Source organism: Thalassophryne amazonica, chromosome 10 (assembly GCF_902500255.1).
Source record: "Thalassophryne amazonica chromosome 10, fThaAma1.1, whole genome shotgun sequence".
NCBI lineage: Eukaryota > Metazoa > Chordata > Actinopteri > Batrachoidiformes > Batrachoididae > Thalassophryne > Thalassophryne amazonica.
Genome location: NC_047112.1, coordinates 9,421,072 through 9,445,233, shown reverse-complemented (window position 1 = coordinate 9,445,233; position 24,162 = coordinate 9,421,072). Strand labels below are relative to the sequence as shown.

The following is a 24,162-nucleotide window of genomic DNA, read 5'->3' as shown; positions in this document are numbered from 1 at the left end:
GCTTCCACAGTAAATTCATTTCCAGGTTGTCTCAGAATGAGGTCTTATGGGGATTAACCATGTTTTCTTTTATTTCATTTTGCTGCTTTTCCTTCCCCACCCAGGACGGGCTTTGTTCACGTTTTCATTTGAAACTAGTCCACCACTCACTGTTTGATTTTGTGAAGTTGTTACCCAAGCTGCCTTTGCAATTTCTGTCTGTTGGTAATGCCTGGGAAATGTGTCATGAGAAATGTCTTGGTATCCAGGCTTTGATTCACCAGTTCATGTCTGCTTATGAATCATTTGGTTGCTTGTCTCGTGTGATCGGTTCATTTTATTCAGTCCTCAGTCCATTTCATTGGGTTATACATTTCCTCAGGTCACTTTGTGCTCACTTTTGCTCCCCTAAAATTGATGTGGTTAAACTGTCACTCTTTAATTACTCAATTGGTTTTTCATATTGTTGGCTTCTCATTCTTTTCCACTCCCTACTGCAGCCGGTGTCTTTATCAGTCTGGTCCGCCATTAATTTTTCTTTCTGCTCATTGGTTGGAGTTATTAATGTTTATTTTCTTGGTGAGTTTTTATTTTGGGTTTTATGTGGTATTGGTGCTGGTATTTCTTTGATGTTGCTTTCAGTGTCTTTGGTTAATTCTGTTGTTCCTGGGTGGGTTTTGTGGGTTGGTCATTTTTCTTTGGTTTATTTTTTGTCACTCCTGGTTAAACTATTCTCACGTCTCGTTCATATGACTCACTTAACTTAATAGCCAAGTTTCTTGATTTCTTTTGTTCATTGCGGTTGGGTAGGTCCGTTTCCCCTGAGGGTGTTGACCATGCTGACAGTTTAGTTCGCCCTTCTAACCCGGGTGCACTCCCTCTTCCTGCCACCTGCTCTGGCCAGTCTCCAGGCCAGCCCCCTGGAGCTTCCTTAAGTCAGGTTGGCCATCAGGCACGACTGCCCAACTCACCGGGGATTGTCAGGAGTTCTTTCGGTCAAACGATTGGTCCCACAGTGTTTTTTGCCGGGTCTAGTAGGCATTCAGTCTTCCCTTTTTTCCATAGCCTCCCTCATGGTCGCCCCCCAGACATTTTGGGGGGAGGTTTGCCTGCCTGCTCATTTGTTCCCCGTGGGGGTTTTGGTTGTCCTCCTGCATGCAGTTCCCCTGGGTGCTGGCCTGTGTTCCCTGTCATGACTGCCCTCCGGCCATTCCCCCATCCCCCCGCCCGTTGTCGGCTGGTGTCTGTGGTTCTCTGGGGACCGCCAGTGGCGGTCCGTTGGGGCGGGGGTACTGTCATGGTCTGGCCCTTTTGGGGCCAGCTGTTATGATTATGGACCTTTTTCCATGTTCTGAGCCTCTATGCCATGTCTTATTATCATTGTCATGTTCATGTTATGTTTGCTTTTGTTTCATTTATTCTCTGTGTATCTTTTCTTTGCCACATATTTTGTTTTGCTTTATTGTTTAATATATATTGCTTTCACTCTTGGTCCCTTAGTTGCTTTAGTTTTAGTTTCATTGTTTATCACATTTATTATATTATGCTTTAGTCACAGGGTTTTGTTATTATTTATCATCAGTGTTTCTTATCTGATTATGTTCCATTAGTTATGTATTGCACTTTCTGTTTATCAGTTATCTTGTTTCATTAATTGCATTATTCTGTAGTCATCAGGTTTGTTTATTCTCTGATTATTGGAAGTTTATTTTGGCTCTTCTCTTTTGTGATTTCAGTTTTGCTTTTATGTCCAGTTTTGTTTTCAGTTCTCATGTTCATGCTCTGTCCTGGTTATAGTTGTATTTTAATCTGTCCATGGTTTCTGTTTTTGCCTCATCTTCTTTGTTTGCCCCTACACCAGCTCTTGTGTACTTGTCTGTCACTATGACTCTTTTTGCTCTGTTTTCTACCACTTCCACTCTTGCACCTGCTCACGTGTCTTTGTCTCTTTCATCACTCCACTCTGTGTTTTCCTGCCTTCACTTTCTTGCACTGTGCACAATCTTTGTCTTCCCCGGTCACGCCCCTTCCAGAACTTTCACTGACACCTGCATCTTGTTTAACTGATTACACCACCAGTAATTTACCCCTCACAGTCTCACAGCTCACTGCCAGATCGTTGTCTTTGTACACCTTCCAGCCCAGTTCCTTGCTTTGTTCTTGCCTGTATGTATTTTGACTCTGCCTTGTTTTTGACCTTGACTTTGCCTTGCCTCTGATAGCTCTTACACCGTGTTTTTTGACCTGTGCCTGTTTTTTATACCACGTCTCAGCCTCTTGTCCTTTTGCTACCTTTGCATCACTGCTGGACCACCCGTGTACCGAACCCCTGCCTGTTATTAAACCATTTGAACTTTATCAGTCTTGCGAGCTTGCATTTGTGTCCCTCTGATTTGTGCCATGCCTGATAGCCCTTTTCATTTCTGCATTGGAAAAATAGGGGAGTGAATGTTCTAAAAGACCTATATAGTGTCCATGTTTTGCAAGCTGAGTTTGACATTCCAGGTTCAATTTCAATTTATTTTAATTTTTATAGAGCCAAATCACAACAAGGTTGCCTCAAGGTGCTTCACACAAATAAGGTCTAACCTTACCAACCCCCAGAGCAGCAGTGGTAAGGAAAAACTCCCTCTGAGGAAGAAACCTCAAGCAAACCAGACTCAAAGGGGTGACCCTCTGCTTGGGCCATGATACAGACACAAATTACAAAACAATTTACAAAACAAACATACCGGAAATGTTGTCTGTGCACAGGACGGTTTCTGGAACAGATACCACACTCATCTCTGGATGGAGCCGCACCTCAAACAGAGAGAAAATAAAATAAACAGAATCAAGCATCAGAAAGACAACACATACCGTGTCATTTGTCAGCATTAAGCAACAAGAAAAACAGAAGAAATACTAAGGTGATCGCCGGCCACTAGCCCTAAGCTTCACTAAAAGACCTAGACATTTTTACGCTTTTTTTTCTTTAAAACTCTGTGCATGTCCTCACTGAAAACAGCTGAAGACCCGTGAAGCATTAATAAATACTAACGCTCCTTTTCCACCTAAATGCGTGTAAAATCTCTTTCTGAGGACTGCATGATGTGTGGGGGGGAGTTATTGTCAGCAGCTGCTGAAAGTAACTAATAAAGAAACGAGCAATCTAACTTAGTTACAGTGAGGAAAATAAGTATTTGAACACCCTGCAGTTTTTCAAGTTCTCCCACTTAGGAATCATGGAGGGGTCTGAAATTTTCATCTTAGGTGCTTGTCCACTGTGAGAGACATAATCTAAAAAAAAATCCATAAATCACAATGTATGATTTTTTATGTTATATATATATATATAGAGAGAGAGAGAGAGAGAGAGAGAGAGAGAGAGAATTTATTTGTATGTTACTGCTGCAAATACATATTTCAACACCTGTGAAAATCAATGTTAATATTTGGTACAGTAGTCTTTGTTTGCAATTACAGAGGTCAAAGGTTTCCTGTAGTTTTTCACCAGGTTTTCACACACTGCAGCAGGGATTTTGGTCCACTCCTCCATACATATCTTCTCTAGATCTTTCAGGTTTGGAGTTTCAGCTCCCTCCAAAGATTTTCTATTGAGTTCAGGTCTGGAGACTGGCTAGGCCACTCCAGGACCTTGAAATGCTTCTTACGGAGCCCCTCCTTAGTTGCCCTGGCTGTGTGTTTGGGGTCATTGTCATGCTGGAAGACCCAGCCATGACCCATCTTCAATGCTCTTACTGAGGGAAGGAGGTTGTTTGACAAAATCTCACAATACATGACCCCATCCATCCTCCCTTCAATACGGTGCAGTCGTCCTGTCCCCTTTGCAGAAGAGCACCCCCAGAGTATGATGTTTCCACCCTCATGCTTCACGGTTGGGATGGTTTTCTTGGGGTTGTTCTCATCCTCTAAACATGGTATGTGGAGTTGATTCCAAAAAGCTCTATTCTGGTCTCATCTGATCATATGACCTTCTCCCATGCCTCCTCTGGATCATCCAGATGGTCACTGGTGAACTTCAAATGGGTCTGGACATGTGCTGGTTGAGCAGGGGGACCTTGCTGCCCTGCAGGATTTTAAGCCATGACAGCATCATGTGTTACTAATGTAATCTTTGTGACTGTGGTCCCAGCTCTCTTCAGGTCATTGACCAGGTCCTCCTGTGTAGTTCTGAGCTTTCTCAGAATCATCCTTACCCCACAAAGTGAGATCTTGCATGAAATCCCAGACCGAGGGAGACTGACAGTCATCTTGTGTTTTTTCCACTTTCTAATAAATAATCATAACAGTTGTTTTCCTCTACCAAGCTGTTTGCCTGTTGTCCTGTAGTCAATCCCAGCCTTGTGCAGGTCTACAGTTTTGTCCCTGGTGTCCTTAGACAGCTCTTTGGTCTTGCTATGGTGGACAGGTTGGAGTGTGATTGATTGTGTGTGTGTGAACAGGTGTCTTTTATACAGGTAACAAGTTCAAACAGGTGCAATTAATACAGGTAAAGAGTGCAGAATAAGAGGACTTCTTAAAAAAAATTAACAGGTCTGTGAGAGCCAGAATTCTTGCTGGTTGGTAGGTGTTCAAATACTTATTTACAGCAGTAACATACAAATAAATTATTAAAAAAATCATACATTGTGATTTCCGGATTTATTTTTTTAGATTATGTCTCTCACAGTGGACATGCACCTAAGATGAAAATTTCAAACCCCTCCATGATTTCTAAGTGGGAGAACTTGCAAAATTGCAGGGTGTTCAAATACTTATTTTCCTCACTGTACTTTTAAAATTGAGTAATCAGTAAAGTTACTTTTTCAAGCAGTAACTGTATTATTTTTTTAAAGCAACCGTGGCAACACTGGTCAGACAATATGCCCTGAAATAAAACAAAACCCTCCCTAAGATTTATATGTAAACAACAGTTTGATCTGATGACACTCTGATTTATTGTCCCCCATTGCTAAATATTTGTGAGACACAAACACCTGAGCATTCTGTTCCTTTGACACAATTAAAGACACAATGAAACAAGTCCACAGAACAGACTCAGGTGACACATTGGGTGTAATAACACATACATACACGCCTCAGAGTGTGTTAATAAAGGCTGATAGGGAAAACACACACCTTCTCCTTAACAAATATTTGTTGTTCACAGGTGACTTGTTGAAGCCTTCACCAAGCGGATTTGTACAACACACCATGTTCAAAAAGCTTTGGTAAAACCATCATCCGCCCAACTGCTGTCTCATCCGCCTGATTCCGGTTTAGTGTTGGCAAAACAATCAAAAATCCCCAACTGTTCTGGTAATTTTGTTTGTTTTTCACAAAAATAAGTCTTGCTGAACAGGTCTGAAGGGGTGTGGTCACAGTGAGGGTGGAAACAGTGAGCGCACCCACTCGCTCCCCCGCTCCCTCTGGGTTGGAAGCCCTCAGCACACTCATATTTCTGCACCGTCTCTAAGGTGTGGAGACACAAAGCTGCTGACAAACGACACGACGATGATCCTGTTTCTACTTCTCCTCCTGACCATCTGCGCCTCAGGTACGACTCAAACAGCCACCCAAAAAAACTCTTCAAAACCAGGCCTCAACTCAAGCACAGGCAACACTCTAATGTCTGCCAATAACACTGGTCAACAAAAAAAAAAACTTTTTGTCTGCTACCTGAAGAGAAACAACTGATTTTGACTAATTTGAGTATGCTGATTTCAAATATGCAAACAGAATTTCTCTAGCACATCAAGATTTTGAGTTATGTGACTATGCCTATAAATACCAGTCGCCAAATTGTTCTCAATGATTTTATTAGAAATGAACACACAACTGGTGAAAAAAATTACACAGATACCAAAATATCAATCATTATGAGGAAACTCAAATTAATATACTCCACAATTAGTCTTAACAGTTCAAAAGTGAGCCAAACACTTGCTCTTGTGCTTGTGGGTCACAGACGTTTCACGCTGTAGAAACCAGCAGTAGTCACCCATCATGTTTGCATTATAACGCCCCTGGTACCTGGTCTCCATTTCAGAGATATCTTGGTGGAATCTTTAACCATGCTCATCACTCACATCACCCAAATTGGGTGGAAAGAACTCAAGATGAGAGTGCAGGAAGTGAATCTTAAGTGACATTCTGCAGCCCATGCGTTTGTATGATTTGAGCAAGTTGTCAACTAGTTCTTCATAGTTTGTGGCTTTGTGGCTGCCCAAGAAATTCTGTACCACTTGCACAAATGATTTCCATGCTGTTAGTTCAAGGGGTCTGAGCTTAGATGGAAAGTCTTTGTCTCTAATAAGCTCACGTATTTGAGGTCCATCAAAAATCCCAGCTTTAAGCTTGGCATCACTTTGGACTGCCCCAAATTTTTGCTTCAGGTATTTAAAGCCATCTGAGCTATGATCCATTGCCTTCACAAAGTTCTTGATAAGGCCAGGTTTTATATGCAGGGGAGGAAGGTATACTTTCTGTGGATCAATCAATGCCTGGTGTTTTACATTGTGTTTTCCAACTGTGTGTTGGACTCGTTCCGGCCACATCTTGATTTTGATTTTGATAGATTGTTCCTTTCTCATAAACATTTGCAGTGTGCTAGATTTGATGCATTTGCCAAATATCTCTAGGTCTCTTTTTTCATATTTTGCATTTCTGATTTTAGAACATTGAACAAACTATTTTTGAGGCTAGATTAATCATATATATATATATATATATATATATATTCAGTGCTCCAGCAGTATTCCATCACTTGATGTACATGTAGCACAAAAACTTGGTTTTCATCTGTAGACTGATCAAAGCAATCATTATAAAAAAATTACAAATTTCTGGCAATGTTGGCCCTCAATATTGGCAGTTTATGGATTGAATTGTTTTACCATATTTGGATTCAGCAACCCAAAATCACCCAAATTAGTGCTAAATTCTGTTTTATTGTAAAATTAGAAAATTTTAACACAATCTACATTTGCATGAGAAGTGTCTTAATAGCAATAGATTAGCTAAATATTGGCATGTGCATAACTCAAGAACCTGATGTGCTAGACAAATTCTGATTACAGATTTGGAATCAGCATACCTGAAATACCTTATATCAGCTAATATTCACCAGGTAGCAAAACCATTGTTGACCAGTGTAATAAGAATAATAATTAAATTAAATTAAAATAAATGTTCAGTTTAAAGCTCAGGTAAGTTTCAAACATCCATGAAAATAACTAACAAGAGCACAAAGGAAAACCTCTGCCAACATTACAGTTTCCAATTCCACAAAATTTTTACCTTGGAAAAAAAATTTCAAGGTCAAAGTCCTGTTAGAAGTGACTTTTCAAAAGCTAAGTTAGATCTGATCAAATGTCAGATGTATTTAGTTCATGCACTTGAATTAAAGTTTTTTTTTCTACATCCTTTGTGATCAGACTGGTGACACTGCCTTGGCCCCCGACCAAGGCAGTGTCACCAGTCTGGAGTTTGTCCAGTTTTATCCCATTAAAATCAGAAAATATTTACTGAAGGTGCATTTATGTGCTGCCATAAGACGTGTATAAAATTAATACTTCTTTTATTTTGAGTTTGAGAGTTTTAACTTTATTGAATGTGTACATATGTCACTTAAACACAAACAAACAAAGGCTTACTCTCAAGACAGAGTTTAAATGTTAAAAAATGTAAAAAGACGGAGCGTCAACAAGTATTAAAGTGCGAATGCTGGCCATTTAATATATTTTTAGGTTTTAGTCAACTCATGGACCTTTTTGTAGATTTGAGTTAGATTTTTCTTGTTAGATTTTATTATTGGTATTTTTAGTTCTATTATTTGTTGTTTTATTCTTGCTACTATTTATACTGTTGTAACTGAATTGTATTTGAGGATGTAAACAGAAACAAGTGTTATGCTTTTTTTTTTTGCTTTTTTTTGTTACATCCTCTAAAAACTACAGTGTTACATATTGTAGAAAACAACTTTGTTTGGTAAAGTGCTGACGGTTACTTATCAGAATCAGAATCGCCTTTATTGTCACTGTAATTGACATTGCGATGAGATGTGAGTGCAAGTCCAATAGGTGCTTTTCTGAGGTGCGAGTAATTATTAACCAAATAAAAAGATAATAAAAATGAACAAAATAAATAATTTAAATATATGTACAACTAAAAATAAAATCAAAATATAAAATGTAAAACAAGAATTATGTTCAACTGCGGAATGATACTGCATGGGAAAATATTGCACATGGGTACAGATATTGCACAAGAACTTTGAAAAGTGCAGATTAATGTGGTTTGTTATTGTTCAGAACAGTGATCGCTCTGGGGAGAAAGCTGTCCCTGAGTCTGTTTGTCCTAGTTTTGATTGACCTATACCATCAGCCCGAGGGCAGTAGGTCAAACAGGTGGTTGCTGGGGTGGGATGTGTCTTTGCTGATGCTCGCTACCGCTGCTGAGGTAGCGAGAGCTGGCAATGTCTTCCAGGCCGGGCAGAGAGCAACCAGTGATCCCCTGGGCCGTTTTGATCAACCTCTGCAGCGCTTTTCTGTCTGCTGCTGAGCACTCCCCATACCACACTGTGATGCAGTACATAGGATGCTCTTGATGGTGGCTCTGTAGAACACCAGCAGCTTCTCCTTCAGATTGTTTCTCCTGAGCACCCTCAGGAAGTGGAGATGCTGCTGGGCTTTCTTCACCACCACTGTGGTATTGGCAGTCCAGGAGAGGCTGTCAGAGAGCTGCACTCCCAGGAACCTGATGGAGCTGACCCTTTCCACACAGTCCCCTTGGCTGTAGAGCGGGGCTGGGTCAGCCCTGCCCTTCCTGAAGTCCAGGATTATTTATTTTGTTTTTGTGGTGTTCAGCGGCAGGTTGTTATCTGAACACCACGCTGTCAGTCAGTTGACCTCTTCTCTGTAATGAGACTCATCACCCCCTGAGATGAGCCAGCCATGGTGGTGTCATCCGCAAACTTTATGATGGTGTTTGAGAGATGGAGAATCGGAGAGCAGTTGTGAGTGTAAAGGATGAACAGGAGGGTGCTCAATACACAGCCGGTGCTGAGTGTGATGGTGAAGAAAAGGTGGGGGCCAAGTTTCACAGACTGTGGGCAGTCCATGAGGAAGTCTTGATCCACTGGCAGATGGGGGTGGAAATGCCCAGATGCGTCAGTTTCTGGACCAGGATCTCCGGGTTGATGTGTTTGAAGGCTGAGCTGAAGTCCAGGTAGAGCATCCTCACATAGCTCCCCTGGTGCTCCAGGTGGCTCAGCGCGGTGTGGAGAGCTGTGGTGATAGCGTCCTCTGTGGAGCGGTTTGCCCTGTAGGGGGGTCCAGAGTGGGAGGCAGACAGGCCCTGATGTGCTGAGAGACCAGTCTTTCAAAGCACTTCATGACCACAGGCGTAAGTGCAACAGTCCTGTAGTCATTTATGCTCTCCACTGCTGACTTCTTTGGGACTGGGATGATGGTGAGGACAACAACACCACACACCAACAGATTTCACACACCAACATTCCCAGCTCAGAGAGGAAATCTCACAAAATCTCTCGAGATTAAATGTGGCTTCAGTAAACAAACGGAGATACTTTGTGGACTATTTAAAACAGAGGGAAAAAAAAACGATACAAAAAGAAAAAGCTGTTCTTTAAAGGAGTGGAGACAGCACGACCACCGGACTTCTGGTAAGTCAGAACAGCTGTTTTGATTTTATTTTCCGCTCCGTTCGTCCATCACCTCACTTTCTGATTGGCTGCATGTCACATTCAGCAGGCTGCGTGCTCGTTTGTGGTTGGAGGACACAGCACACACTGCGATATCGGGCCAAGACAATCCAACATGTTGAATATCCCCAATTTACGATCAGAGTGTTCCTGACGTCTTTCCGAGCAGCTCAGAGTGCTCTGAACAAACCACACATGGCAGGAATATCTGATAAGATTATCTTTAGCGTCATCACGATTGTCAGGGCGTCCTTAAGACTGTCAGAAGGGGAAGATCGCATCCGATATCGGCGTAATTATCTTGCCGTGTGAACCAGGCTTTAGGGGGCACAGTCTTTAAACACGCTTGATTGAAGTCACCGGCAACATTACAGACGCCATCCAGGTGGGCCAGCTGCTGTTTATTTACACAGGCAAGCAAGAGGCTAAGGGCCGTGCTAACGTTAGCATCAGGTGAAAAAAAACAGCAAACACAATGACTGCTGTGAACTCCCTTGGGAGATAAAAAGGTCTGCCAGCACTTCTAAATCAGGAGAACAGTGAGACTCAATGATCCTGTTGCTACAGCACCACTCGCAGTTCACATAAACACAGAGCCCTCCACCTCTGCTCTTACCCAAATCTCTGGTTCTGTCCTGCTGGTGTAGCGTGCGGCCTGCTAGCTCAACTGCAGTGTCGGGGATCAGCAGGTGACGCCACGTCTCCGTGATGAAAATAATGCTGCAGTTCCGTACAAAGCTGTTTGTAGCCATCTGTAGCTCCAATTTGTCCATTTTGTGAGTGATGGATCTAGCGTGGGAGAGAAAGAGGCTCGGTAATGCTGGCCTGTGAGGTTGTTTATGTAGCCTAGCATCAGAGCCCGACTGACATCCTCACTTCTGCTTCCTGTCTTTGTGCCGCCTCCTCTGCCTGCTGAGCAGGCTGGTAATCCACGGAGAACCTGGCGATCTCACCATGTCCTCTGGGATGTTGTGATACTGGTGGAAGTTGCTAGTAACTGACAATTTGTACCTCAGACCGAGGTCAATAAGGTTCTGGCAGCTGAAACTGTGGGTCACTTTACCAAACTCAAAGAATATATGCGAAAAAGTAACAAAAACAAGGACCAAATTGGAGAACTAAGAACCGCTGCACCCTTGCGCGTCGCCATCTTACTTATGCTTTTTATTAGCAGGAGGCAAATAGCTGCTCCTCATTTGGAGAAGAACAAAGGTCCAGGTCTTCAGGAGTCCCGGCGCTTCATGGCTCACTCTGTGGTTTTCAGTCTTGGACGCTAATCGGTGTCTGGATGTCTTTGGACCCAAGTCTCTTTGGACGATCTTTGGGACCTGCTGGAATGAATGTGTCTTGAACGAGCAGTTACTTTGTGACACTCAGTGAGTCACTCAGTTACTTTAAGGGATCGCTTGCATTATGAAGGAGCATCACCTTCGACATTTTGGCCACGTGGTGTGTTTCCTCTGCACATTACCCAGCAAGCAGGTGCCTGAGCGTTGAGGATCCTAGTGGCTGAAAAAGGTCAAGGACACGCCCTCGTTTCACCAGGTAGCAGCAGATAGATTATTTTAAAGAGGTGAAATCTGGTTGTCTGCTTGAGTGGTTGGCATCCAGGACCGAAGGTGGTTTTGTAGTGTCACAGCTCTGGAGAAGCGCAACGCCGCCACATGCGCCAAGTTTTGATGATGTTGGTGATGTTGTACAGCGCAGATGAAAGCCGGGCTGAAGTCCTAAGTGACATACTGTCTGTAATTTCCACATCTGACATCGAGTCGGCGCCTTGAGGTGCCACATGATATCAAGTGGACTGAAAATTACAGGAAAACACGTCACAATGGTGTGGTATCCTGAGTTTCTCTCATGTGATGCCTCCTATGTCCTTAGTGACCTGGCAATAGATGTGATTCGTCACCTTGAAAGAAGTTATTTTTAATAATAATAATAATGATTTTATTTATAAAGTGCTTTCAGTCAAAGTGCTGTACAGGCAGTAAAAACAAACACAGACAGTAAGATACAAAGCAAAAAATACTTAAAATAAATCAAAATAACTCCAGAAACATAACAAGGAGTAACCAAGTGGGTTTAAAAATGGCTGTTGTTGAACACGTTAGCGTTTCCAATGTCAAATATAAAAAGATAAACTAATATTTCTTCAGAATATGTCATAGAAAAAACAGAACACTGTTTTTAATCAGTTGTGGATCTTTTGTAATTCAAGTACAAACTAATAACAGTTTTAGAAAAACACAACAGAGCAGTCAGCAAAAGTATAAAATCTAACAACAGATTTCAAAAAATAAAATTTGGTCAACACACAAAAGGTCTCAATCAATCAATCAGTCAATCAATATATAAAGTTCAACAACAGCAAACAATTTCAAGGTTTTCAACGTTTAAGTTTAAATTGTAAAGATGGTGTAAATCTTGGTATTGCTGTCACGAATTTTGACATCACGCCTCTTGCATCGGTGGTCTCTGATCACTCACTTATTAGCTTTACAGCTTCTCTGCGGTATTTAGTGGAACAACCTTATTTATCACTACGGCGACACATCAACTCCTCAACTAGGACTGAACTCGAAGCTAGACTGCCTGATATCTTAACACGTTTGGCAAATGCCCAATCAGTAGACAGTCTTGTGGATAGTTTAAACTCAGTGCTTAAAACTACACTCGACATGATTGCGCTACCTTTCAATCAATCAATCAACATTTATTTATAAAGCGCTTTACAGCACCGACTGGTGTCCAAAGTGCTTAACATTAAAAACACAAATTCACAAAAATAAAACATAGATAGAATAAAATTTTAAAACAGCACATAAAAAACAGAACATGTCGCCTCACCACTAGGGCTGACACAAATGACTAGTCAACGACTATTTTTGCAATTAGTCGACTAGTCGGATCATACGTAATTTCCTAAATTTAAGGCCTGGAGCATTTTCCAAGAAACATTAGGGGATGAAAACATGAACATTTCCAAATCAATGACTATTTGTTAGACTTCATTTACATCAACCATTCAGAAATACAGTACAAACAGTGTGGTACTTTATGGTAAATCTGTGTCAGGTAGGCCATTCTCAAAAACTAAATGTCCATTCTGGAAGGAGACAAGTGAGGGAAGCCACCAAGACACAACTCTGGAAGAACATTTGGCTTCTGTGAGTGGAGAAACTGGGAATAGTGCAACATTTTTATTTTATCTTCATTTTACATATAGTCCCAACTTTTTCTGATTTGTGGTTTGTTGCATTTCTAAAATTACAGAACTGCTTTAAAGAAAAGTGTGAACATTTTATTGTGTTTTAAAACTTTGTGGAGCAAATGCAAACACCAAGCTCTTTGAAAGAAGGAAAAAATACACAGACGTGCAGGCAAACTTTGATATAAACTGAACAGAACAATGCAGGCTGATTTGACTCCCCATATTTTATAAATCAGAATAAAATAAGAGGTAACTCACTTTGAAATAATTAAAACATAAAACATAAACTCGTAATGTCTACAAAAAGCACAACCTGTTTATTTGATCCTATATCAACAAAACTGTTTAAGGACCTGTGGTCCACTCTTGGGCCGACTGTGCTGGAAATTATTAATCTGTATTAACCTCTGGATCTGTTTCAAATCTGCAGCGATCAAACCATTACTTAAGAAATCTAATCTTGACCCTAGTGTATTGGAAAAACTATAAGCCGATATCAGATCTATTATTTTGCTCTAAAATTCTGGAAAAAGTGGTGTCACGGCAGCTTGTGGACTGTCTTACTGAGAATAATCTCTTTGAGCCACTGCAGTCTGCTTTTAGAAAATATCATTCCACAGAGACGGCTCTCACTAAAGTGGTGAATGAGTGGTGCTTGCAATGGATTCGGACACCACTACGGTTCTGGTGCTGTTAGATCTCAGTGCTGCATTTGATACAGTGGATCATCATATTCTACTTGATAGGCTGGAGAATCATTTTGAGATTACTGGGAGTGCCCTTGCATGGCTGACGTCATACTTGACCAGTCGTTCTCACTGTACAGTAACACTACCTCTGACCTTAGTGACATGAAATTTGGAGTTCCACAAGGGTCTATCTTAGGCCCCCTGCTTTCCTCCCTTTATATAGCTCCCCTTGGGCACTTATTGTGGCATTTTGGGATTACCTTTCACTGCTATGCTGATGATACTCAATTATATATGCTGATAACTGCTGGTAATCTCATCCACATGAAATCCTACTTAGAAGATTGCCTTGCAGCAGTGAGAAGCTGGATGTCTAGCAACTTCCTACTTTTAAACTCTGATAAGACTGAAATGATGGTTCTTAGTCCAGTGAAACATCAGCATCAATTTGACCAGCTAACACTTAGCATTGGCTCGTGTGTCATACAGCACACTGACAAAGTGAGGAACCTTGTGGTAATTTTTGATCCTAAGTTGTCCTTTGACCTCCACATTAGCGATATTACAAGGACTGCTTTCTTCCACCTGTGAAATATAGTGAAGATTCATCCCATCCTGTCTATGGCTGATGCTGAGACCCTGATCCATGCATTTATCTCTTTTACATTGGACTACTGCAATGTTCTATTTTCTGGTTTACCGCAGTCCACCATTAGGGCTCTCCAATTGGTTCAAAATGCTGATGCCAGACTTTTGACACGAAGCAGAACGTTTGACCACATTGGACCCATTTTGGCGTCTCTTCACTGTCTTCCTGTCCCTGTGAGATCAGATTTTAAGGTTCTGCTACTACCCAATAAAGTTGTTCATGGACTAGCACCTCCCTACCTAGCTGACCTAATTAAACCCTACGTACCGGCCCGGGCTCTGCATTCTTATGGTGTAGCACTACTTTGTGTCCCTAGGGTGAATAAAAAGTCTGCGGGTCACAGAGCTTTCGCTTCTCGTGCCCCTGTTCTTTGGAATGATCTCCCTGCGTCAATAACAGTCAGATTCTGTGGAGACTTTCAAGTCCAGACTTAAGACACACTTATTTTCCCTTTCGTATGGCTAGCATACTGGTACAGTTTTGTTTTACGCTTTTTACTCTTTTAATTCATTTTCAAATCAAATCAAATCAATTTTATTTATATAGTGCCAAATCACAACAAACAGTTGCCCCAAGGCACTTTATATTGTAAGGCAAAAGCCATACAATAATTACAGAAAAACCCCAACGGTCAAAATGACCCCCTGTGAGCAAGAACTTGGCGACAGTGGGAAGGAAAAACTCTCTTTTAACAGGAAGAAACCTCCTGCAGAACCAGGCTCAGGGAGGGGCAGTCTTCTGCTGGGACTGGTTGGGGCTGAGGGAGAGAACCAGGAAAAAGACATGCTGTGGAGGGGAGCAGAGATCAATCACTAATGATTAAATGCAGAGTGGTGCATACAGAGCAAAAAGAGAAAGAAACACTCAGTGCATCATGGGAAACCCCCAGCAGTCTAAGTCTATAGCAGCATAACTAAGGGATGGTTCAGGGTCACCTGATCCAGCCCTAACTATAAGCTTTAGCAAAAAGGAAAGTTTTAAGCTTAATCTTAAAAGTAGAGAGGGTGTCTGTTTCCCTGATCCGAATTTGGAGCTGGTTCCACAGGAGAGGAGCCTGAAAGCTGAAGGCTCTGCCTCCCATTCTACTCTTACAAACCCTAGGAACTACAAGTAAGCCTGCAGTCTGAGAATGAAGCGCTCTATTGGGGTGATATGGTACTATGAGGTCCCTAAGATAAGATGGGACCTGATTATTCAAAACCTTATAAGTAAGAAGAAGAATTTTAAATTCTATTCTGGAATTAACAGGGAGCCAATGAAGAGAGGCCAATATGGGTGAAATATGCTCTCTCCTTCTAGTCCCCGTCAGTACTCTAGCTGCAGCATTTTGAATTAACTGAAGGTTTTTTAGGGAACGTTTAGGACAACCTGATAATAATGAATTACAATAGTCCAGCCTAGAGGAAATAAATGGTTTGTGGGGCCAAGTACAATAACTTCAGTTTTATCTGAATTTAAAAGCAGGAAATTAGAGGTCATCCATGTCTTTATGTCTGTAAGACAATCCTGCAGTTTAACTAATTGGTGTGTGTCCTCTGGCTTCATGGATAGATAAAGCTGGGTATCATCTGCGTAACAATGAAAATTTAAGCAATGCCGTCTAATAATACTGCCTAAGGGAAAGGTATAAAGTGAATAAAATTGGTCCTAGCACAGAACCTTGTAGAACTCCATAATTAACCTTAGTCTGTGAAGAAGACTCCCCATTTACAAAAACAAATTGTAATCTATTAGATAAATATGATTCAAACCGCTGCAGCGCAGTGCCTTTAATACCTATGGCATGCTCTAATCTCTGTAATAAAATTTTATGGTCAACAGTATCAAAAGCTGCACTGAGGTCTAAAAGGACGAGCACAGAGATGAGTCCACTGTCTGAGGCCATAAGAAGATCATTTGTAACCTTCACTAATGCTGTTTCTGTACTATGATGAATTCTAAAATCTGACTGAAACTCTTCAAATAGACCATTCCTCTGCAGATGATCAGTTAGCTGTTTTACAACTACCCTTTCAAGAATTTTTGAGAGAAAAGGAAGGTTGGAGATTGGCCTATAATTAGCTAAGATAGCTGGGTCAAGTGATGGCTTTTTAAGTAATGGTTTAATTACTGCCACCTTAAAAGCCTGTGGTACATAGCCAACTAATAAAGATAGATTGATCATATTTAAGATCGAAGCATTAATTAATGGTAGGGCTTCCTGGTAGGAATGGGGTCTAATAGACATGTTGATGGTTTGGAGGAAGTGACTAATGAAAATAATTCAGACAGAACAATTGGAGAGAAAGAGTCTAACCAAATACCAGCATTACTGAAAGCAGCCAAAGATAACGATATGTCTTTGGGATGGTTATGAGTAATTTTTTCCCAAATAGTTAAAATTTTATTAGCAAAGAAAGTCATGACGTCATTACTAGTTAATGGAATACTCGGCTCAATAGAGCTCTGACTCTTTGTCAGCCTGGCTACAGTGCTGAAAAGAAACCTGGGGTTGTTCTTATTTTCTTCAATTAGTGATGAGTAGTAAGATGTCCTAGCTTTACGGACGGCTTTTTAATAGAGCAACAGACTCTTTTTCCAGGCTAAGTGAAGATCTTCTAAATTAGTGAGACGCCATTTCCTCTCCAACTTATGGTTTATCTGCTTTAAGCTGCGAGTTTGTGAGTTATACCACGGAGTCAGGCACTTCTGATTTAAGGCACTCTTTTTGAGGAGCTACAGCATCCAGAGTTGTACTCAATGAGGATGTAAAACTATTGACGAGATAATCTATCTCACTCACAGAGTTTAGGTAGCTACTCTGCACTGTGTTGGTATATGGCATTAGAGAACATAACAAAGAAGGAATCATATCCTTAAACCTAGTTACAGCGCTTTCTGAAAGACTTCTACTGTAATGAAACTTATTCCCCACTGCTGGGTAGTCCATTAAAGTAAATGTAAATGTTATTAAGAAATGATCAGACAGAAGGGGGTTTTCAGGGAATATTGTTAAGTCTTCAATTTCCAGACCATAAGTCAGAACAAGATCTAAAGTGGTGGGTGGACTCATTTACATTTTGAGCGAAGCCAATTGAGTCTAATAATAGATTAAATGCAGTGTTGAGGCTGTAATTCTCAGCATTTATGTGGATGTTAAAATCGCCCACTATAATTATCTTATCTGAGCTAAGCACTAAGTCAGACAAAAGGTCTGAAAATTCACAGAGAAACTCACAGTAACGACCAGGAGGACGATAGATAACAAATAAAACTGGTTTTGGGACTTCCAATTTGGATGGACAAGACGAAGAGTCAAGCTTTCAAATGAATTAAAGCTCTGTCTGGGTTTTTGATTAATTAATAAGCTGGAATGGAAGATTGCTGCTAATCCTCCCCCTCGGCCCGTGCTACGAGCATTCTGGCAGTTAGTGTGACTCGGGGGTGTTGACTCATTTAAACTAACATATTCATCCTGCTGTAACCAGGTTTCTGTAAGGCAGAATAAATCAATATGTTGATCAATTATTATATCATTTACTAACAGGGACTTAGAAGAGAGAGACCTAATGTTTAATAATGTGCAGTTGAAGGTGCTATATTATGTTTTCTTATTGAATTTTTATGCTTAAATAGATTTTTGCTGGTTATTGGTAGTCTGGGAGCAGGCACCGTCTCTACGGGGATGGGGTAATGAGGGGATGGCAGGGGGAGAGAAGCTGCAGAGAGGTGTGTAAGACTACAACTCTGCTTCCTGGTCCCAACCCTGGATAGTCACAGTTTGGAGGGTTTAATAAAATTTTATTAGTAAAGAGAGCATGCTGCGGCACTAAAAGTATGGGTCTTTTAGTGAAGCTTAGGGCTAGTGGCCGGGAATCACCTTAGTATATTTCTTCTGTTTTTCTTGTTACTGAATGCTGACAAATTATACTATATTTGTTGTCTTTCTGATGTATGATTCTGTTTTTTCTCTCTGTTTGAGGTGTGGCTCCATCCAGAGATGGAAGTGGGTGTCTTCTTCTGCAGGCCTCCCATCCTGTGCACTGACAATATTTCCTGTATATCATTTTGTAAATTGTTTTATCAATGTGTCTGTATCATGGCCCAAGCAGATGATCGCCCCTTTGAGTCTGGTCTGCTTGAGGTTTCTTCCTCAAATCATCATCAGGAGTTTTTTCTTACCACTGTCGCCTGTGTTCTTGCTCTGGGGGTTGGTAAGGTTAGACCTTACTTGTGTGAAGCACCTTGAAGCAACTTTGTTGTGATTTGTTGTGACAATCAGACCTCAGTTTGACAGACAGCTGTCAGTTTGATGAACAACTAATTTAATGATTTGCCTCGTGTTTAATATGTGATAAGGCCTGAAAAATAACTTATACCCCTCTGTAATATCATTAAACAGCAAAACATCGCCCTCTGCTGGTTTTCTCATAAACTGCCCTAGAACAGGTTAACCACAGTTATTCATCGCACAGATCAACATTAACATTGAAATTCGAGTTTATTAGGTTTTTTTTATCTGTTTTTTTTTTTATCTTTATCTCATGCAGAACTTGATGAGATAAACAGGTTATGGATTAACTGATTGTCATAATTTAATTATCCAGTCCAGACTGTTTAAAATGTATCAATACGTGAAATGATTTGCTGCTCTTATTTTGAGACAAGAATCATGTACGATGTATTTGAGTCCATCCAAAGTTCTGTGCTTTATTTGACTTGCAGACAATTAAGCAACAAAAGGTGTGAAGTCTCACTGACTGTGAGCTCAAAACAAACAAATCTGAAATCAAAACCTAAAGATGACGAAAGTAATTTGGACTTCAAAGATGTTTGTGGGACCTTTGAGGTCCACAACACTGGAGCAGAGAGTGCACGCTCCATCGATGGCGATAAAAGTGACAGTAAAGTGGATTATGAGCCATAGTTATGAGCAAATTTAAGTCAGTACTGGAAATAAAAATATAAACATGTTTTATTTTAAATGATATAACTGATTCCTCATGAAATTTGTTCTTTCTTTTTTCAGCTGATGTACTAAAGTGCTCAACTTGTAACAACATAAACTGTACCAGCACGTCTACTGTATCATGTGGCAACGGAGAGACGATGTGCTTATCGGCGTCTCTCATATGTAACGTAACGTTTTCTTACCGCACAGTGAAATTTAAGCAGTGCAGCGTTTATGTGCATTTTTAGTCAACACTAATAAATTCCTCCTTTTTTTTTTTTTTTTCCAAAAAAGTGAATTTCACTGCTGACGGCACATCAGTGCGACGGCGTGTGCAGAAATGTACCACACTTCAAGTGTGCTCGACGTCTGGCGTTCAGAATTACGAGGCAAACATGGGCTATTTCTCTCTGCTGGCGACTGCTCAATGCTGCGGAGAAGATAGCTGCAATCAGGAGCCTCAGCCTTGTAAGTCCCACGTACATGCAGTGAGCGGCGCACTCCGTTCCTCTGGCGGCTCTGGGTTGTGCTCATATTGACTGTGTTGTGTGTTGCAGTCCCGAGTTCTCAGGGGTCTGCCGGCAGCCTGCAGTGTTTCGCCTGTAAATCATTGACGAGCTCTGTGTGCAACCAGATGTTACAGTGTCAGGGAGCAGAAAACAGCTGCATGGGAGCATCTGGTTCGTCCACACACACAAACATTTGCAAATACACTGCATGCACATTTATCAGGCAAGTTCTATTTCTGGGGATTCATTTTATTCTTGAAGAAATACAGTGCTCTCAGACAGTCCAACGTCAATCCTGAAGGTTTAACAAAAGGAAGGTGAGTTCTGGCAGATATACTCATTTATTAGCCTAAGTATAACAAATAACTCTCACTTTTCAAAAATATTCAGTTACCAGTAGCCAGTTTTCAGTAGCTGCAGTGGTCCATCCATCCATGGAGTCCGTCAGGTTGTTCATCTGTTGGGTACATCGTTTCTCCTCACTGTCAGTCTCTCGTTGAAGAAGGACCCATAAGTTCTCAACAGGGTTTAAATCAGGTGAGGAAGTGGGCGTGTCTTTATGCTGTCATCTTTGAGGACTTTGCTGGCAGAGCAGTGGAGGACTTGGATGAACGTGATATTGCATACTGTCCTGCAAAAAAATCCTGAACTTCTTGAATGATGTAAACTTTGTCCTGGATGACTGCTCAAAGAAAGTAAAGTATCTCCTAAAAACAGGAACAGGAACTATGTGTGGGAGTTGATTTTAAGTCTATTTGCAACTCGAAAGAGGTCCAGCTTGCTCATCCTTAATAATAACCGTACCCCAGTATCTGCCCCTCCACCTTTCTCAGAGTGGTGCTGTGTCCTTCAGTGGTCCATCCAGGGGTCCATCTAGAGTCAGTCTCATTTCATCTGTAAATAAAACCTTTGAAGACTCGGTCTTCAGATATTTCTTGACCCAGTCTTGATGTTTCAGCTTGTGAGTCTTGTTCATTGGTGGTCATGTTTCAGTCTTCGTTACCTTGTCCGTGTCTCTGAGCACTGAACTAAACTTCTGGACACTCCAGAAGGTGTTGCAGGTTTGAAATATGGTGATACTGAAGGACAACAGGTTCCTGGTAGCAACAACTTTAATTCTTGTCACAACTTTTGTAGTTTATTTGTATCTTTTCTTCTCCAAACGTTTCTTGCGACCCCATTGACTATTTTCAATAAGATGTTTGATTGTTCAGTGATCACGTCTCGATAGTTTAGCTGTTTCACAAGTGTTGCATCCCTCTGAAAGGAATTGTACAATTGTTTGACTTTTCAGTGTCTGTTAAATCTCTTGCTGAAAGAAGCTGACTAATAATTACTCACAGCTTCATGTAGGGTGTTTAACCCACAAATTTCTCACTGTGAGGCAACAGTGCTAACCACTAAGCCACTGTGCTGCCCAGCATTATTAGTTATTATTACTATTATTATTCTTGCTATTATTAATATATAAATAAAAATTAATTAAAAAATATAATTTGTAATACATTTGACTTTTTTACGACAACAAACGCTGAGTCATTAATTATTATACAGAAAACAAATGCATAAACATGCTGAAATGCCAGCAGCTTAATGCTAACTTTAACATTGAAAACGCATAGACATGCTAAAGCGTTAGCATTGGCGTTAGCATAAAAAACATCTATCAACCGTTTCAGAAGACCATAACAGGTCAGTTTAACATAAAAAGGTAAATATTCCTCACAGACATATGCTCTTTAGGGTTTTAGTGGAGAAAAATTAAGATAAAGCAAAATAAAACAAATTAAACCAACAAAGCAGCAGCACGAAGCACTCCATTGTTTCAAGATTCAAAGCAAAGCTCAGTTGATTATATGGAAGAAATGAAACATTTGCGGTAAAACAAAGTTATTTAGCAACTCGATGACTAAATTAGTTAACTATTTTAATAATCGATTTTAATCGATTAACTCGATTCGTTGTTTCAGCTCCACTGTGCTCACCGTTTTGTTTATTATAGTCACAGTTTTGTACGATCAACTCATTGAACTGTTTCATGAAGTCCATCTGTATTCTGGACCTGATTACAGTTTCTTTGTTTTTTCAGTGAGGTTGACAAACATTTTCCATTCCGCCTTTGGCTGCGTGTCTTCAAACCTGTGCACTGCATTTCCATTTCTGTCGTCTTTCGGCGGTTTGGAAGCTACTATCACAAGCGGCTGCTGTAATACCAGTTTGTGTAACAGCGGGATACCAAAATCTGATGCCCCGAGCTCAGCAACCACAACATCGGGCCCAACAACAACCGGGAGCGGCAACCACGCCTACTGTGTCAGTCTGTGCCCGCTCCACCTGCTGCTGGGACTGATACTGTTTGCCGCCTTTTAGAACAGCGTCCAGCGCTGCGAGGATGAGTGGCGGCTCTCAGCTTTGATGAGTCTTTGATGACTCAGAACGGCTGCGTCACACGGCAGGCGAACACGGCCATGCCTGCTATGATGTCACGTTGGTTTATGATGAGATATTTTAAAGAAGAATTTTGATTTTTTTTTTCTTCTTCTTTTTTAAATCAAAACTAAAACCACTAAATTGTACTTTAGGATAAAATGATGGTGTGTTGACAGAGCTGGGATGGGAATAGTTGGCCAAAATGTGAAACAAACACAACAGCTAAATCATCTTGATACCAATTTACATTTGTGACATTGTAGCATAAAATGTAGTACACACACTTAGTAGTACACAATGAATAGCTCACATGAAGAATCAGACAACTGGGAATTATTGAAAATAAGATACAACAGGCTGGTTTTTGTTTTTTATTTTCTTTTATTACCATGTGGGTTTGGATGTTTAGTGCTATATTTATAATGCTTTTAAAATGTCAGATTTGTGTTGGTAGCATTACTGATGGCAAAACGAGGCCTCATGAAGCATTTAATGTTTTTCTAAGGCCAGTAGATGGCAGCATTTATTCACAAAAGGGTTGGATGGAAAGTGAATTTCATTGTTTTGAATTCACATGTGGAATCCAGACTCCAGTCTAGATTTCACATCTTTTGAATGAACTATTTCCATGTTTTAGTGAATCATGAAGCTATGACAAGTGCAGCTGGGGACAGATGCACAGTTGCAACAATCACATCCACTGAAGATTGTAACTCCTTCAGACTTAACAGTGTTGCCTTTTATGATCATTTTAAATCAATGGCAACTGTACAGTATCTTTACTGTTTTCTGATATTTTTCAAATGCTTTGCTAAGCACAGCTGAGCTTCTGTTTTACAAACTGACTTCCAAAGACAACTGGAGAAATTTCAGTTTATTTATCCAATAATCAGAGAGGTGAATGGTTTTATGTATCGTCATAAAGATTTGCTCTTAACTGTGAAATTATGTCATTGTTACAGTTAGAAAACTTTCCAAAAATGATTGTTAATGCTTTTATAAAACAATAAACCTATAATAAAATGTATAAACTACAAAATAACTAATTCCTGGTTCTGTTTTTTTTTCTCTCTTATTATTATTATTGCAAAACAAACTATGACATGATGGCAAAATGTACTTAAGTAACACAAATGTGCAGTGAATGACTGGCTGATGATTGAACTCAAGCGTGAATATGGGCAGTGTATTTTTGCAGCCAATGTGGATTTACCCAATGGCCATATTGGCACCAGGCGGCAAAGCGAAGACTTGCCATTAATTTTCAATCGCAGTGGGCACGAGATAAATCGCTTTGCCGCTGGAGCTTTACAGCAAGAAGGTTGTGGGATCTCTACCTGCCCTGTCTGTGTGAAGTTTGCATGTTCTCCCCGTGCCCTCTGGTTTCTTCCCACAATCAAAAACATGCTTATTTAGGGTCTGCTGTTTTCTCTGCCTCCGAGCAAGGCAACGTCTCTACATCTGGAGTTAGTTCTCAGCCCGGACTGTGGCTGCCATGGAGCTGTATATGAGAAGTTCTCATATATAACCTCTTTGGTGGCTGCCCACTGCCCCTAGTGGTTGGATTGTGTCTACCTGTAATTAGGATGGTTATATGCAGAGGACAATGTCATTGTACAGTAGTGTTCAGAATAATAGTAGTGCTATGTGACTAAAAAGATTAATCCAGGTTTTGAGTATATTTCTTATTGTTACATGGGAAAAAAGGTACCAGTAGATTCAGTAGATTCTCACAAATCCACCAAGACCAAGCATTCATGATATGCACACTCTTAAGGATATGAAATTGGGCTATTAGTAAAAAAAAGTATAAAAGGGGGTGTTCACAATAATAGTAGCATCTGCTATTGACGCTACAAACTCAAAACTATTATGTTCAAACTGCTTTTTTATCAATCCTAAACTAGTATTTAGTTGTATAACCACAGTTTTTCATGATTTCTTCACATCTGCGAGACATTAATTTTGTTGGTTTGGAACCAAGATTTTGCTGGTTTACTAGTGTGCTTGGGGTCATTGTCTTGTTGAAACACCCATTTCAAGGGCATGTCCTCTTCAG

The 24,162-nt window shown here is 40.6% G+C and overlaps 1 protein-coding gene across 1 annotated transcript; it reads left to right on the top strand.

The window, feature by feature from the left end:
- Nucleotides 1-5,364: 5,364 nt before the first annotated feature.
- Nucleotides 5,365-23,149, top strand: LOC117518306 (phospholipase A2 inhibitor subunit gamma B-like). Its single transcript, XM_034179407.1, has 5 exons — nucleotides 5,365-5,518; nucleotides 19,243-19,347; nucleotides 19,459-19,632; nucleotides 19,722-19,844; nucleotides 21,763-23,149. Exons 1-5 carry the CDS (start codon nucleotides 5,476-5,478, stop codon nucleotides 22,041-22,043), a joined length of 726 nt encoding a protein of 241 aa, XP_034035298.1. The 5' UTR covers nucleotides 5,365-5,475; the 3' UTR covers nucleotides 22,044-23,149.
- Nucleotides 23,150-24,162: the final 1,013 nt, after the last annotated feature.

Excerpts from the sequence above, each read along its gene's own strand:
- LOC117518306 (XM_034179407.1), top strand. The coding sequence starts at position 5,476 with ATGATCCTGTTTCTACTTCTCCTCCTGACCATCTGCGCCTCAG. Across the intron at positions 5,519-19,242 it reads CCTGACCATCTGCGCCTCAG|CTGATGTACTAAAGTGCTCA; the intron begins GTACGACTCAAA and ends TTCTTTTTTCAG. Across the intron at positions 19,348-19,458 it reads CTTATCGGCGTCTCTCATAT|TGAATTTCACTGCTGACGGC; the intron begins GTAACGTAACGT and ends TTTCCAAAAAAG.